This window comes from Lissotriton vulgaris, chromosome 2_2 (genome assembly GCF_964263255.1).
Source record: "Lissotriton vulgaris chromosome 2_2, aLisVul1.2, whole genome shotgun sequence".
Taxonomy (NCBI): Eukaryota; Metazoa; Chordata; class Amphibia; order Caudata; family Salamandridae; genus Lissotriton; species Lissotriton vulgaris.
In genome coordinates, this window is record NC_141688.1 from 131,488,389 (window position 1) to 131,503,314 (window position 14,926).

Consider the following 14,926-nt stretch of genomic DNA (forward strand, 5'->3'; position numbering starts at 1 on the left):
ACAGGAGACGATCCGGGGGGACTGGCCCTGTGCCCAGTTCGTGCGGGGACGGGCGCAGACGGACTCGCCTTTGGCACGTCCGCTGCGCTCCCGCACCATGGTCCCCTTAAGTACCCGTATCTGGACAGCTAGACCGCCGACCAAGATGGCGGCTAGCCGAAAACCCGGAAGTGAGGACTTCACTACAACGTTCGAGGCGCCCTCCACAACAATCAGCCCAAATGGCTGCAGTGGACAGGGGCGTCCCGAGGATTTGAGAAGCAGATATTTCAAAATTATCACAGTGCCCCAGATTTTAATATTAAAATTCGTCACACAATTAGCCCCAGAGTACAGAGTACAGGTGCACACAAATAACGATGACAGATTTAAAAATGCTGACAAAAGCAGGAGCCCCTTGTATGTATAACCCATAATAGAAACAAGGCAGTCTTCAAAATGAATAACCAAAAAATGTGGATTAGTGTTTTAGTGTCCATTTGTATGCAAGAAAAAAAAATCCAAAATTGTCAAACAACTCAAAATAAAGACTCTTATTGGCACAGCCAATCGAAAATATCCCAACAAGGGGTCTCATCTTGACTTTATTTGCTGAAGGGGCTTTATCGACACTCAACAGTTTCATTCATTCTGAGAATATTTAGGTATCAAAGAAGACACATGTGGCCTTCTTAAAATTCACCTCTGTACATTTTTGCATTTCCCATTTTTTCGTAATACAACTTCTAACATAAGCCTACAATTGGTTTACGAGTCGCCAGGAAACGTCCCTGATATGTATACTTTCATGCAAGGCATTTAAAGTTGGGACATTTCAATTGCTATTTGACAGTATAATACCACAGGATTATTTTTAAGTCAAAAACAAGGACTTTTACAGTGATTTTAATACTTTTTTGTACAGATAGATTTTACCTTGGCTCATTGAGAGAAATGCTGCTGGACAATAATACATTGATAATAAACAGAATACAAGAAGAGCTGCACTTATAATATTTGCGGTCAGACTTTTTTGCACATAGTGGTTATTTCCTACTGTAAAAAAAGGAAAGCTGTGAAATCCAATGTAGCTGTGATGAAGTTTAGATCAAGGTTATCCTGGTCATATGCATAGTCCCATAATCCATTTAGGGAATTAGAAATGGAGATCAGGAGTTGATAGCAATCAATGGGTCACATATCCCAATCCAGATGTCAAATTGAGGGGTATAAGTGAATTTAAAGAAAATCAGTCTCCTAAAAGATCCAGCCAGGACAGGGCCAAACATGATCACCACCATTCTTCCTATAAGAGGCCAATTCTATGGTGCTAAAACAACGTAACAGGACCCCACAGCTCCTGTTTAAACATTTACAAATATTGATTCAGTACAAGTTTTCTTTTGCCATGTGCTGCAAACCAATGCATAACGTACCTAAGATGGTGGCCATCAAGACCTCAATGGAGCATAGACTAGCTTACCGTGTAACTTGCCCTTTGCCTTCTCAGCAGTTACATTTAACCTTAGTCCAGCAGAGAGGCCTTGGATGGTCTTACAGAGAAAAACACCTTCTCTTATTTTTTATGTAAAATGTACCTTGTTCAGATGTCAGTTCCATCTCACACTTAGGCATACGGTAGATTCAAAGGGAGTGGGCATGGATGGGGAGCTAGAGTGGAGAAACACTGCTTAACAGTCAGAGCCCTACGTAAAAACATGAAGATGGAGGTGGAAGACCAGCCGCAATCCAGGACACTGCGTGTGCAACAGCAGGATTAGGGTTTTATTGACAGCGAACGCATTAACTAAGGTCCAATCTGCACAAGAGTAAGAGCTGTTATATGCAGGGCATTTCTCGATCAATAATATTCATCAAGTCAAAGGGAACCTGGCTGCTTGCGATATCGCCTGATTAATGAGAGGTTAATAGAAATTGAGGTGCATGTGCACAGCCTTTCAGTGGACCAATTAATGTACGTGGAATGACAATAGTGAGATGGCTTCCTCAGAGCTCTTTAAAGATGCCCGAGAAAAGACCTCAAGTGAACTTGAACTCGTGAGGTCACCTAAGGACAATTGTTGTACCTAAAACGTAGGCAAATATAGTGCTGCATAACTTTTAACAGTTTCCTTCCAAATAGTTAGCTTAAGGGTCTTTTCTTCACTACCCTGAAGAGATTCTTTGTGGCATGTTGTAACTGGATCTCTCCTTTCAACTGAACCACAAAGCAAGAATAACAACAGATTTTAAGCATATTAAAGTAATGATCACAATTGTGATGGGTGTGTTTCATTTTAAACATGTCTGCAGCTTCAGCCATATAATTTCTGTAAGAAAATTCCCAGACTCTCTCCCCACGTAAAAAACATGCGAAGCACACGTGCATCAAATTAAGTTCATTTTTCCTTTAGTTAGTAGCTTGTGGTTTTGTGTACATTTATTTTGCCTGCAGCTACATATGATCTCGATTTTGTCAGAGAACTTAGAAAAATGTCAATTGAGAGATGTGTGTATCCCTGCAATAGACAGGGAGTGCAATATACTGAACAATATTCAGATATCCTAGACACTATACCTTTTTTACCAGGGCATCCTACCACTTAATATGAGACATCCTGCAGATAGGAGTCCATGAGAAGTACAAAATGACTCCTCAGACATGAAGGAAGGGATAACTCCAAACACTGCAGTGAGCATCATAGATGGCTCGGTCTTCAGCTCTAATCTGGGCTCTATACATTATGTTCCAAAATGTTAACTCAAATTGGGGTTGAACACACTACAGCCAGTTCTAATAGCTGCTTGGGACAACACATTTGTATTAGACATGATCAACGATGGACATGGTGTGTTTAGAAGGCACAATCTACAAAGCTATGCTGCCCACAGGACTATGGAAAGTTGTAATGTACCCGCCACCATGCTCTCAGAGCCTTAATGCTGCCGGATCAATGCCATGTAATGGCGGGAGGCATCGCAGGCATGGTAGCCACCAGGAGCAACTGGAAGGTGAATAGAAGAAAAACACCTTAACTGGTTCAATAAGAGCTGTAACTACTCCTCTGAAAAGCATACATGTGACCCTGCTTCAGAATCCTACCTGAAGGAGGAAAGTAAGGGAACTTTTCCATTCATTGGCCAGTCGCGTCTAATCACTCCCCTAGCACACCAGGCCAATATAAGTGAGTAATACTGCACGTAGTCCATAAAAAGTAAGAGGTGTTACAGAAGCGTTTTTACAATGTAACTTCCCTGTAACCTTAGATATCTTACAGAAAGCGAGGCAGGGAGGAAGGATAACAATCTGAAATGCCATAGGCAGAACACATGATATGTCAGGGAGGCACACTCCCTCATGTTGGTACATCCCGGGGGTAGGATCCTTTAACAACAAGTGCACTCTGGAGGAGAACTTTGATTTTTGTCAGCTTTGTTCATCATTTACGTCGACATTGTACAATAACCAAAATTCTATCCGGAACTGTAACAGGTTGAAGTTAGATTGTGTAGTAAAATACTGCTGCGGCTGCTGGAGGCAGTGGTCCACCAAGCTGTAGGGAGAACTGACCCAACAGTTCCACAGCGAGGCTGAACTGATGAACTGTGTCCTGTGTGATGTTCTCCAGCATTTCTACACACAGGTGGCAAGTGCTTGGCATATCAAAACGTGGTCACCGCAGTTTTTGTTTTGAGGGGGTCCTTTTTTGTTTTCTAACTTCTGTTTACAAAAGCATGTGTTCCTAAAGCTTAGCTTCCATCTTCTCGAAGCTCCGAAGGTAGAAACTTGTACTGCTGCTGTCGGATCTGAGCCAGTTTCTTCCGTGCCTCCTCCAGTTCCCTTTCTTTCCTTAGCATCTCCTCCTGGGCTGCAATGATCTGGAGGGAAAGAGAAGACATCCACATGAACGAAGACACAGCCAGGGGCTTATGGACAAAAGTTGACTGAAGAGACTTTTTTCTGAAGTGGTCCTCCCTCCAATATCTGTAAATACAGCTAGTGCTACATTGCACTGTATATAGCAAATGCTTTTTTAGAATAAAATATTTATCATTCATGTAAACATTTATATTTATTTAGGTATAAATCAATTAAAGTGAAAATAAATGTCTTCCTTGCGCACAATTAGATGATCTAGCTCTGAAACAGTCAACATTCATTACATTTTTTTTACATGTAACATCACTTTGCAGTTCCAGGCCTGTCACCTATTACAATGCTCTCTTGTGGCTCTCAACCAGTTCAAACAAAATGCTTCTGTCACCTTATCCACAGAAGATTAGGTGAGTTTCTGCCACCGTTCCTGGCTTTAATAGGAACACAAGTCATAAACAGGGAAACCGCTAGAGAGGAATTTGTAGAGGTCAGGACTACATTGTAACTTACCTCATGCGCTTGGCTTTCATCTCAGGAATATAAACATTTGTGCACAGAATATCTTGTATCATTTCAATACAGAGATTTCTTTAGCATGGCAGTCGAGAAGAGATGGGTGTATTCTTTTCCTGGTTTTAATGACTCAATGACTGAACACCATCAGCAAGGAAAACAGGATGTAACAATGATCAGCCAATCACGAATTAGAGGGTGTGGTGCCCTTCTTTCATGACCAGCTTCACTTCTTTTCACCATTAGGCAAATTACCTAATGAAAAAATGTACTTGCTTTAGTAACGCTATTTCTGGTGGATACTTTATCTAACCATAGATTCCTCACCTCTAGTGTACTGCTAGGCACCGGGCTGGATTTGGAACAAAGGTTTTCCAGCATTGCTCCTGTAAGCCAATAGGTGGTGCTGTGTGGTTCTGTGATGGCTCTGTACCGCCCCTGAAGTGACGGAGCGGAACTGCATATAAGTGCCACCACTGTAAGCGGACTTCTGCAATCTAAGGCACGAAACATGTACACAAATTGTCGATAACAGTGTGCTGATCACTATCTTGAGACCTTAATAAATGTTAAGGAGGCCACTTCACAGAAAAGGAAGGAAGGAGGGCAGTGAGGAATCTGCAGTTGATATCCACCAGAAGTAGAGTTACTGAAAGTTAAGTAACTTTTTCATTCCAACTTCTAACTGCAGATTGCTCACTTTAGATCCCACAGCAGTTTCCAAAGGTGGGAGGTCCGGGGAGTGAACTCATGCCAGAAATTCCTGAAGGGCAGTTAGGAAACTTGCCTTTATGCCACGCCAGGCTGTCAAGGCATTAGTGTTTCGCGAATGTGTGTACCAACACCCACATCACCGCCCGTCAGATCTACTGAACAAGTACTTCCCTTCGTGCCAATGTCGTGGGATTCGACTTTGATCTAGTGGACTGAACCTGCAGGTTTTCTGGGGGTATCGTCATTGTCTGTGTGTAGCAGATTGTGATGCAGAGGACTATCGAACTTGACAAGGTCCTTTTTTGCACTACCTTTCCTTTTTCTTTGCTCCAGAAAAACCTACAAACAGCCAGTAGTCACACAGTGGTCTTTTGCACGGTTGATGTAAAAACTCAGTGTTCTTTTAGGATCAATTCAATTGTAAATTTCTTCCTTCAAGGGATGAGGTGTAGCAAAAAATATTGGCCGAGAGATGGTTTGGCGAAAGGGATTGACAACCTTTGGTAGAAAGACTACCCGGAATCTCAATGTGGTCATTGTATAGTGATGAGGAAAACTGTTTTGATTTTCAAGAGTCATAAAGAGAAGCTGTGCCTTGGTTCTAAGGGTGTGCACTTGAGGAATATCCTTGCGGGGTGGCTCTGACTCTTGCGCTGCGAGCCCCTTAGACTCCTGTTGCGGTGGGTGCGTAACGCTGGCCCCGTTCTGCTCCCTGGGGCTGACGCAGAATCTGTGCTGGACTGCAGGGTCTCGCTGTGTCTAGGGCAGCTGGTGAAACTGGTAACTGTAGACACCCCCCTGGAGTCTACTTTCTTCTGGCTGGTGTTGGGTGCCCTCTGATTCTGCCTGGGCGGCGAGTTCTTGTTTTGGAAGAGATTACAATAGTGGTTAGAATTGCCCTTCCCCATAACTGCTTCATCTACTGCCCCTTGGGGCTGCCCCTTCGCCGGAGTGAGGCTGGGCCAGGTGGGGATGTGGGGGTGGCCTGTCCATACCTCCCCTGCAATGGGCGCTTTGGGGAAACTTCAGGACCTGCCCTGCCTGGGGGGGAGCTGGCCACGGCTACATCAGTACCCTACTGGACAACACATATGGGGAGTCTGCTGCTGTGCACGATCTGCTTGTCCCAGGCCGTGTCCAAGGAACTCCTGGCCTGCCCATGCCCCCGTGGCAAAAGACAATCCTGGGAGTGTTGGGGCCCAAGGCAGTTTCTTGGTCTGGTGCTGTTGGACGAGTTACTTACCTTCGGAAACAATGTATCTGGTAGAGACACAGTCTAGCCGCAGATTCCTTAACTTAGAATATCCCCAGGCGTCAGACTAGATCCGGAAAACTTTCCGCAGCAGCACCTCTCCGTGCCGGGGCGTCTCCACCCTGACGTCATCCACAGACGTAACGTCAGCGGAGCCATACATGCCCCTCCCAGCGCGGACGTCAGTTTTCATTGGAGAAACTTTACTGCGCCACAACGCGGAGCCACCACCAAAAACTGTGAGACTAGGGGAACAGTGTGCAAAAAGTTAAGAAAAATAGAACCACAAATGACAGTGCCAGGCACTGTATCCTACAAACCAGTAAAAAGAAGAGCAAAACCAGTAGAAGGAAGAGCAGAGCACTGCTCTGAGAAGCACCCCCACAAATGTGAAGGCCAAACCAACTGTGGAGGTAGAGGAAAATGTGAAAAAACAGCATGGCAGACGACAGAAGCCTGCAACTATAATGTATAACCGTGAAGGACCATAAGTCCATAACATAGGATCAAGGACAATTTCACCAGAAGATGTCACCAACCCCAATTAAAGACCAAGAGAATGTGGCTGAGCCGACAGACTTGAATCAATGGGTCCGCAGTGGTGGTAAGAGACCTTTAGGCGACGGAGAAGGGTAGAGCGAAGGGTGGGAAAAAAAACCCTGAATAGATCCCACACCGTACAATCCAGGTACAGGGTTGGAAAGGACACATGACATATGAGCATACCGCCAAATCACGTGCATGGGCGGAGTAGAGCAATGAAAACAGAAGGAACACTGTGTTGGAGTGAAGTGAAAATGTCACCCTGTAGAAAGGCAAGCCAACCAGAGGGAGGCGAGCATAGAAAACCCCACCTGAAAAGGTCCTCGCAGAACGGGGAGGACGGGCGGGCGTTAAGGAATGTGTGGCTAGACTGTGTCTCTATCAGATACATCGTTACCGCAGGTAAGTAACTTGTCCATCTGATAGAGGCATCTAGCCACAGATTCCTTTGAATAGATACCAAAGCCATACCCATAGAGGAGGCGGGTCTGTGGCTGAACCCCATGAAGTTCCTGAGGGAACATAGACGTCAACAAGGTGACAAAACAGAGTGGCGACCCAAGCCAGCGCAGCCACACCAAACAGTGAAGCTCATAAAGAGCAGAAAACATGGAGAGGCAAAGGCACCACAAGGCGTCCAAGAACAGCATGAAAACCCCCGTATGTATACCGGGTGAGAGAAAGAAAACACATACCAGATATGTAGGTGTGAAAAGGAAAGTGCAGGACTTCGCAAGAAGTGGAACTGAACTTAAGGTCTGATAGATCCGCAGGATCCGGCGTGCCGACCATAAGTATGACCCAGAGAGAGGCAACTGGTATTACAGAGTTAGCGCATACCGGTGCAGTATGCACAACAGCGGAAAAAACACTGTTGAAACCCGCACCAGCAAAAATATGTGTGACAGCAGTGTCAGGATGCCAAACCACGGCCAGAAAATGCCAGTGTTACGAGAAAAATTAGATCCGCCAGTACATAGTAGGTCTGTCATGTGAAAGGTTCGATGGCAACCAGCAGATGCGCCCAAAACGGGACTTACAGTAAGAATGATAGGCAAGAGTAAGACTGGAAGGTACAAAAGCAGACCGTGTGGACATTAGAACCACACGAAGTATAGCAAAGACTCTCCTATAGGGTAGCGTGAACAGCCCAGATGCTAGAGACGCAACAGCAAGAAGGCAACCAGCAAAAAGAGAACCAGGCGAGCCGGAAGACCATATAAGAACTTGTAACACAAGCAGACCGAGTCAAAGACCACGGACACCACATGAAGGAACGTTGCCAGCAAGATGGTACTGTGTAAGAGCACAGCCAACATCGAATAAGAAGAAAGATGCTCAAAAATGAAGTGTAACACAACAATAGACTAGGGCATGTGAAAAGTACCAACAGACATGTAGAAGCAGAATTGGACAGGACAATGTCCAGGCCCATAAGTGACATTCACCCCATGCCTAGGAGGAGCAATGGTCCCCCACAAGACAGAGGAGGAGATGGAGCTGGGCTTGTTAGCGGAAACAGTCGGGACCAACCTAGAGGTCCCGGGACCCAAGAAGCGAGTATCCTGAAGAGAACATGCCCCTTGATGATGTTATAGAATAAACCCAAAGCAGAAGTGTGGAAAACACCTGTGCAGAAGCAGCAGGAAATGTGGAAAAACTGCTTTTGGGAAAGTGGCCACGAAACAAGGCCATAAGACAATGTACAACAGAGACGGACATGGGAAATCCGCTACCATAAAAGACAAGCCCAGTAAGGGCTGTGTATCCTAGTCTGCGCCAATAGTAATAAGTGTGCAGCACAGCGACCTTTGTCCCTGGCGCATAGCTAGGACAGGGTGTCAGCCGTGAAAGAACTGTGCCTGAAGTGAAGGGAACAAAGGCCCCAAAAGATTGTGGCCGTCAAAAGAAGAGCGATTTGTTCTCGGATTACTTTTTACCTCTTTTGGTGAGTGGTAAGGTAGCCTTGGCGAAGATGGTGGTCCTCCCTCGCTTCCTTTCATACTTTGTCATCCTCCCTCTCCTCCTTTATTACTTTGTTGATCTCCCTCTCCCTCTCTTCATTTCTCGTTTCTTCTTTCAACAACTTGACTCTTATCTGATTGCTTTCCACTGGGGCAGTGGGCACAACAGAGTAGCTCTTGCTTAGCAAAATGCAGGCTTTTCTACACTGGGTGATTTATCTCTCAACTGGGAGTTAATGGACTTCCATAGCGGAGAATGGGCAATTTCTAATGTACAAATGCATTAAGCACTCTGACTTTGAGTTGATTCGTATACAATACATATTACCACTTATGCATGATGTGTACCAAACTCACCATGTAGCACGCACCTGGGACAAGCTTAGCAGGTGGCTCTACAGAGCTTTTTTACACCAGATGGACCAATCCCTTAACGCATTGTGTTTGGTTTGGGAGAAGAATTTAAAGGAAGGGAAGGGCAAGCCTACGGAAATGTTTTATATCACAGGCATAGGACATTCTCCTTGAGTAAAGTATCATCAAAGATGATACTCATCTTCCTTGATGTACCTCTGTTGAGCATAGTACTCACAGTCCTTTTTGATATGTGAATACTGGGTTGCATTCGCTAGCCCTTACTGGGTGAATTTAGTCAATGGACAAGATCTCTGTTGATATATGCCTCAAAAGTCCTAGGTGGGTTTACAATATCTTTATGAATATTCAATAGTGAGGGAGCGGGATGGAAGGGGTTTATGTTGGTGCTATTTGGCAAGAAATACAAAATAGTACATGCCACGTGAATGCAACCTCCTAGAGTTTTGTCAGAATATACAATATTACTTAACACTGAAACATTACTAGCTAAGTTGAATTTCCCTGCTAAGTAATTGATGTGTGTGTGTACACCAAGAGAATTTTTTTTTTAACAAAAGGTATGAAGCATATGGGCTTTTTGTAGGAGACGTCCCTAAGCATACCATGAGATGAATCTCACAAATGTCCTTAACAAAAGGTGAGAAACAAAAGGCTGAGGGTAGCTCTATGCGCTGACTGGTGCAGAAAGGAAAAAACTGACGTCAGCGTACTGGGTTTGGGCCTATATAGGCACTGTGCACGCCACACCCAGTGTGGATGATGCCAGCGCAGCACGACGTTACCTACCGCTGCACAGGGCTACTGCTCAAAAAAGGAATCGGCAGCAAGAAGTCTCTATCCAATAAGGTAAAGATGTCAAAAAATAACTAAACAAAAGTAAAGGTACAGTTTCACCTTTCTCAAGGTTATCGTTCAGAGAATCTGCATGCAACTGTCATAAAGAGCAATTAATAGTGGTAGGAAACGTAGTGCACAGTGGCTGGGGCCAAGCTAGATTTTTCGGATAACCACTGGCATTGAAAAGGGCCCCCATCCAGGTTAATAGTATCTGCACCTATCTCATGTGGATATCCAGAAAATCAAGACAGGAGTAATTGAGGAATTGTGTTCATATAAAGGATCTGTGTAAAACAAAGTGTAATCTTAGGATTCATTGAAATAGTCATGAACTAGAATGTTCTTCTTTCTCAAAAACTGCATAATTATATCATCTCAAAAGACAAACAACTGCATACCTGAGCAATACCACCAACAAATTTGGTTTTGACCACCACATCGTCATCATCTGCTTTCCCAAACGCTGCTTTCTGGGCCGCCCGCACAAGGTTATCTGAAGCTCGTTTCACAGCATTCCCCGCAGCCTAAAAGAAGAGAGCACATCAGAAAGGCAATTATTTCAATGAAGCTGGTCTACCAAGAGAAAGCAAAAAGAGCCTCACATGAGCAGAAAACTGGCTCATTTCATGCAATGCATATGTACACACAAATTAAGCCAAAGTACTGAAATATCATGAAGGGGGACACACAGTTGTTTAGGTATAAACAGTGCGTGTGTGACTGTGTACAAATGTCATATAACTTGAACATTTTCCTTTCAGAGTTAACTGAGCATTTGAAATTACAATGAAGGCAGGAGGGTGGAGGAGCAAAAAGTGGGCAGCCTTTGTAACAAGTATTGTTAAAAATAGCACCACATAATTTGGAAGGCTCCAATCACATGCTTTGAAGGGATTGTGGAGCAGTTGGCAATGATATTGGACTTGTCGCCATGCTGGGTTGGATAAACAGCAGCTTCTCCCCACCTTATAATTTGATTATTTCACCTTTTAAGTGTGAAATGATATATTACTCCAACATGTTACTTGTAATTTACTTTGTAGCAAAGACTGGATGGGGATTCCTCTGCCTCTAGCATCCTGATATTACTTTTGGGATACGTTCTCTGAAAATGATTTTTGCAGGTGAAATCACGTCGCAAGATTCTAACCCCTAAATAAGCGCTCCAGTAATATTACCACTATTAACAGACTGATAAACAGAAACACTAACAAATTAAATATAGGGTCTGCAATTTCACAGGTACAGACATCAGTTATAAGCAACAGTCTGCTGCCTAAGGCTCCTGTCAGGCCTCTAGTCCCTTTGAGGATGGGACCACAGGAGATAGCCATGGGAGTCTTTTATCGCCATCACCCCACAAACACTTTACGAGCAGAGTAAAGATAGATGATTAAAACGACCAGCTTCTCTTGAAGTCCAGATACCTAGCTAAATGTAATTTGTCCACCTTTTTTCAGGAACCTATCTCTTTAGGTCTTATGAGAAGTGCACAAAAGGGCGATCGAATACAAAATCAACAAAAATGGCTTCTAGGAGGAAACTTGCCTTGCGTAACACCTCAATTCAGGTAGCAATAGTTAAAATGCTTTCTTTTACCCAAAGAAGATCTCACCTTTGTGAGAATATCAGCTTTTACCTTATTTTCACCACATACATTCTACTGCCACCAAAGGCACTGCACAAGTGAAGTACTCCTTTACTAAATGGGCACTTGTTTCTTCGTTCTATTTTAGCAAATAAGGGGCATATCACATGGGCGTCCGCAGAAATGTTTCTTGGGGGGGGGGGGTTGGAACTTTTTTGATTTCATCAGTATCCCCCTTGCACCCTTCTCCCCTCTGCCTTGCACCCTTCTCGCCCTCCGCCTAGCACCCTTCTCCCCCTCCGCCTTGCACCCTTCTCCCCCTCCACTTTGCACCCTTCTCCCCCTCCGCCTAGCACCCTTCTCCCCCTCCGCCTTGCACCCTTCTCCCCTACCCCTTGTACCTTACTTCAAATCCGCGTTGCACCCTTTTCTACCTTGCACCCTTCTCCTCTCTGCCTTGCACCATTCTCCTCTCTGCCTTGCACCATTCTCCCCTCTGCCTTGCACCATTCTCCCCTCTGCCTTGCACCATTCTCCCCTCTGCCTTGCATCCTTCTCCACTCTGCCTTGCACCCTTCTCCTCTCTGCCTTGCACCCTTCTCCATTCTGCCTTGCACCCTTCTCCCCCTCCCCATTGCACCCTTCTCCCCTACGCCTTGCACCCTTCTCCCCTCTGCATTGCAGCCTTCTCCCCTCTGCCTTGCAGCCTTCTCCCCTCTGCATTGCAGCCTTCTCCCCTCTGCATTGCAGCCTTCTCCCCTCTGCATTGCAGCCTTCTCCCCTCTGCATTGCAGCCTTCTCCCCTCTGCATTGCAGCCTTCTCCCCTCTGCCTTGCAGCCTTCTCCCCTCACCCTTCTCCCCTCTGCCTTGTACCCTTCTCCCCTCTGCATTGCACCCTTCTTCCCTCGGCATTGCAGCCTTCTCCCCTCGGCATTGCAGCCTTCTCCCCTCGGCATTGCAGCCTTCTCCCCTCGGCATTGCAGCCTTCTCCCCTCTGCATTGCAGCCTTCTCCCCTCTGCATTGCATCCTTCTCCCCTCTGCATTGCAGCCTTCTCCCCTCTGCATTGCAGCCTTCTCCCCTCTGCATTGCAGCCTTCTCCCCTCTGCATTGCAGCCTTCTCCCCTCTGCATTGCAGCCTTCTCCCCTCTGCATTGCAGCCTTCTACCCTCTGCATTGCAGCCTTCTACCCTCTGCATTGCAGCCTTCTACCCTCTGCCTTGCACCCTTCTCCGCCTCCCTGTTGCACCCTTCTCCCCTCTACCTTGCACCCTTCTCCCCTCCGCCTTGCACCCCTCTACCTTGCTCCCTTCTCCTCTCTGCCTTGCACCCTTCTCCCCTCTGCCTTGTACACTTCTCCCCTCCCCCTTGTACCCTACTCCACATCCGCCTTGCATCCTTTTCTACCTTGCACCCTTCTCCTCTCTGCCTTGTACCCTTCTCCCCTCTGCCTTGTACCCTTCTCCCCTCTGCCTTGTACCCTTCTCCCCTCTGCCTTGTACCCTTCTCCTCTCTGCCTTGTACCCTTCTTCCCTCTGCCTTGCACCCTTCTCCCCTCCGCCTTCAACCCTTCTCCCCTCCGCCTTGCACCCTTCTCCCGGTTGCACCATTCTCCCCTCTACCTTGCACCCTTCTTTACCTTGCACCCTTCTCCTCTCTGCCTTGTACACTTCTCCCCTCTGCCTTGTTCCCTTCTTCCCTCTGCCTTGCACTCTTCTCCCCTCCGCCTTGCACCCTTCTCCCGGTTGCACCCTTCTCCCCTCTGCCTTGCACCCTTCTCCTCACTGCCTTTCACCCTTCTCCCCTCTGCCTTGCACCCTTCTCCCCTCTGCCTTGCACCCTTCTCCCCTCTGCCTTGCACCCTTCTCCCCTCTGCCTTGCACCCTTCTCCCCTCTGCCTAGCACCCTTCTCCCCTCTGCCTTGCACCCTTCGCCTTGCATCCTTCTCCTCTCTGCCTTGCACCCTTATCCTCTCTGCTTGCACCTTTCTCAGCCAATGGAGGGGGCTGCCTCCTGGAACAATGGCACTATTTCAAAAGCATGATGGACTAGGGCCGGCCCTGCCTGGGCTCACCGGACGCACTGGCGATCCAGGGGGGGGGGGGGGGGGGGGGGGGGGGGAGATTTTTAAAGACTCGCTATTTAGGAGTTGCAATTCCTTATGCATGTAGGTTTTGCAAAAATATTAGCGATTCCTATACATTCCCTAATAGCGAATCTCAAATTGCGATTCGCTATTAGCAAATGCTTTCCCATTCATTCCTATGGGCCCAGAAGAATAAATGAGAAGGCAGTCGCAATTTGAGATTACCAAATAGGTAATTGCAAATTGCAAATGCAAGGATGCTAGGGGGCCTAAGGCCCCATGATGCACCCTCAAAAAAGGGAAGTGTACACATGTGGCGCAGAGTATGCGCCACATGGCACTTAGAAAAATGCAATTTTGTAAACATTTTTAAGGATTTACAAATTACCACCAACATTAAGTTGATGGTAATTTGCGATTCCTTAATGCAAAGTTGCATTTTGAAAAAGCTTCTTGCATTGCATTTAGGGAATCGCAAATTGAGATTCCCTAAATGCATTCGCAAAATAGGTAAACGCATAAAATTGTGCATTTTGGGGTGATGCATCGGAAATGGCTTTCTACTGGTCGGAAAAAATTGATGCATGTGCCACTAAATCTTTACAAAGATGTGATTCACACGGAAACATTTAAGCATTTCTAAACTCAATAAAAAGAGATCACAAGTAAAAGAAAGTATGTTCATGTGCAACAAGATGCAGGAATTTTGAACATTCACAGAACTATTTGCAGGAAAACAGGACCTCAGCGTATAGGAGATAAGCCTTCCTACCGCCTCAGTACCCAAAATCCCAGGACCGACTAGCTGTAGTGTCTCATTCGTTCTCCTACATAATCACAAAGCCATTACGGCCACCGTCATCATCAACAGAAGGGAATAACAACCTACGTGCGGCAGCACAATAATTGGTATAAGAAAGAAAAAATACCTTTTAAAATTCAAGCTTGAAAAACCTATAAAATGTCACTATAGGATGCTACTATCTCAACTGTCTCCGGAAACAGAAGTGAAGGGATTGTGGACAAGCACAAGCACTACTCAGGAGTCTCTCAGATAAGTACCAGACCAAACGTTGGGCGCCACGTTGCAGGGATTCTGCACATACACAGAACTATGCACAGGAAAACAGGACCTCGGCGTATAGGGGCTAAGCCTTCCTACCGCCTCAGTACCCAAAATCCCAGGACCGACTAG

The 14,926-nt window shown here is 45.9% G+C and overlaps 1 protein-coding gene across 4 annotated transcripts in view; it reads right to left on the reverse strand.

The window, feature by feature from the left end:
* Positions 1-549: 549 nt before the first annotated feature.
* The window catches only part of TLN2 (talin 2), a 598,939-nt gene continuing 584,562 nt past the window's right edge, over positions 550-14,926 (reverse strand). For all 4 annotated transcript variants that reach the window (XM_086959469.1, XM_086959467.1, XM_086959468.1 and 1 more), the window contains 2 exons: positions 10,456-10,581; positions 550-3,858 (listed from right to left, as the gene is read on the reverse strand). In XM_086959469.1, the coding sequence (XP_086815595.1) occupies positions 3,730-3,858; positions 10,456-10,581 (255 nt within the window). In that variant the 3' untranslated portion in view covers positions 550-3,729. The remainder of the gene's footprint in view (positions 3,859-10,455; positions 10,582-14,926) is intronic.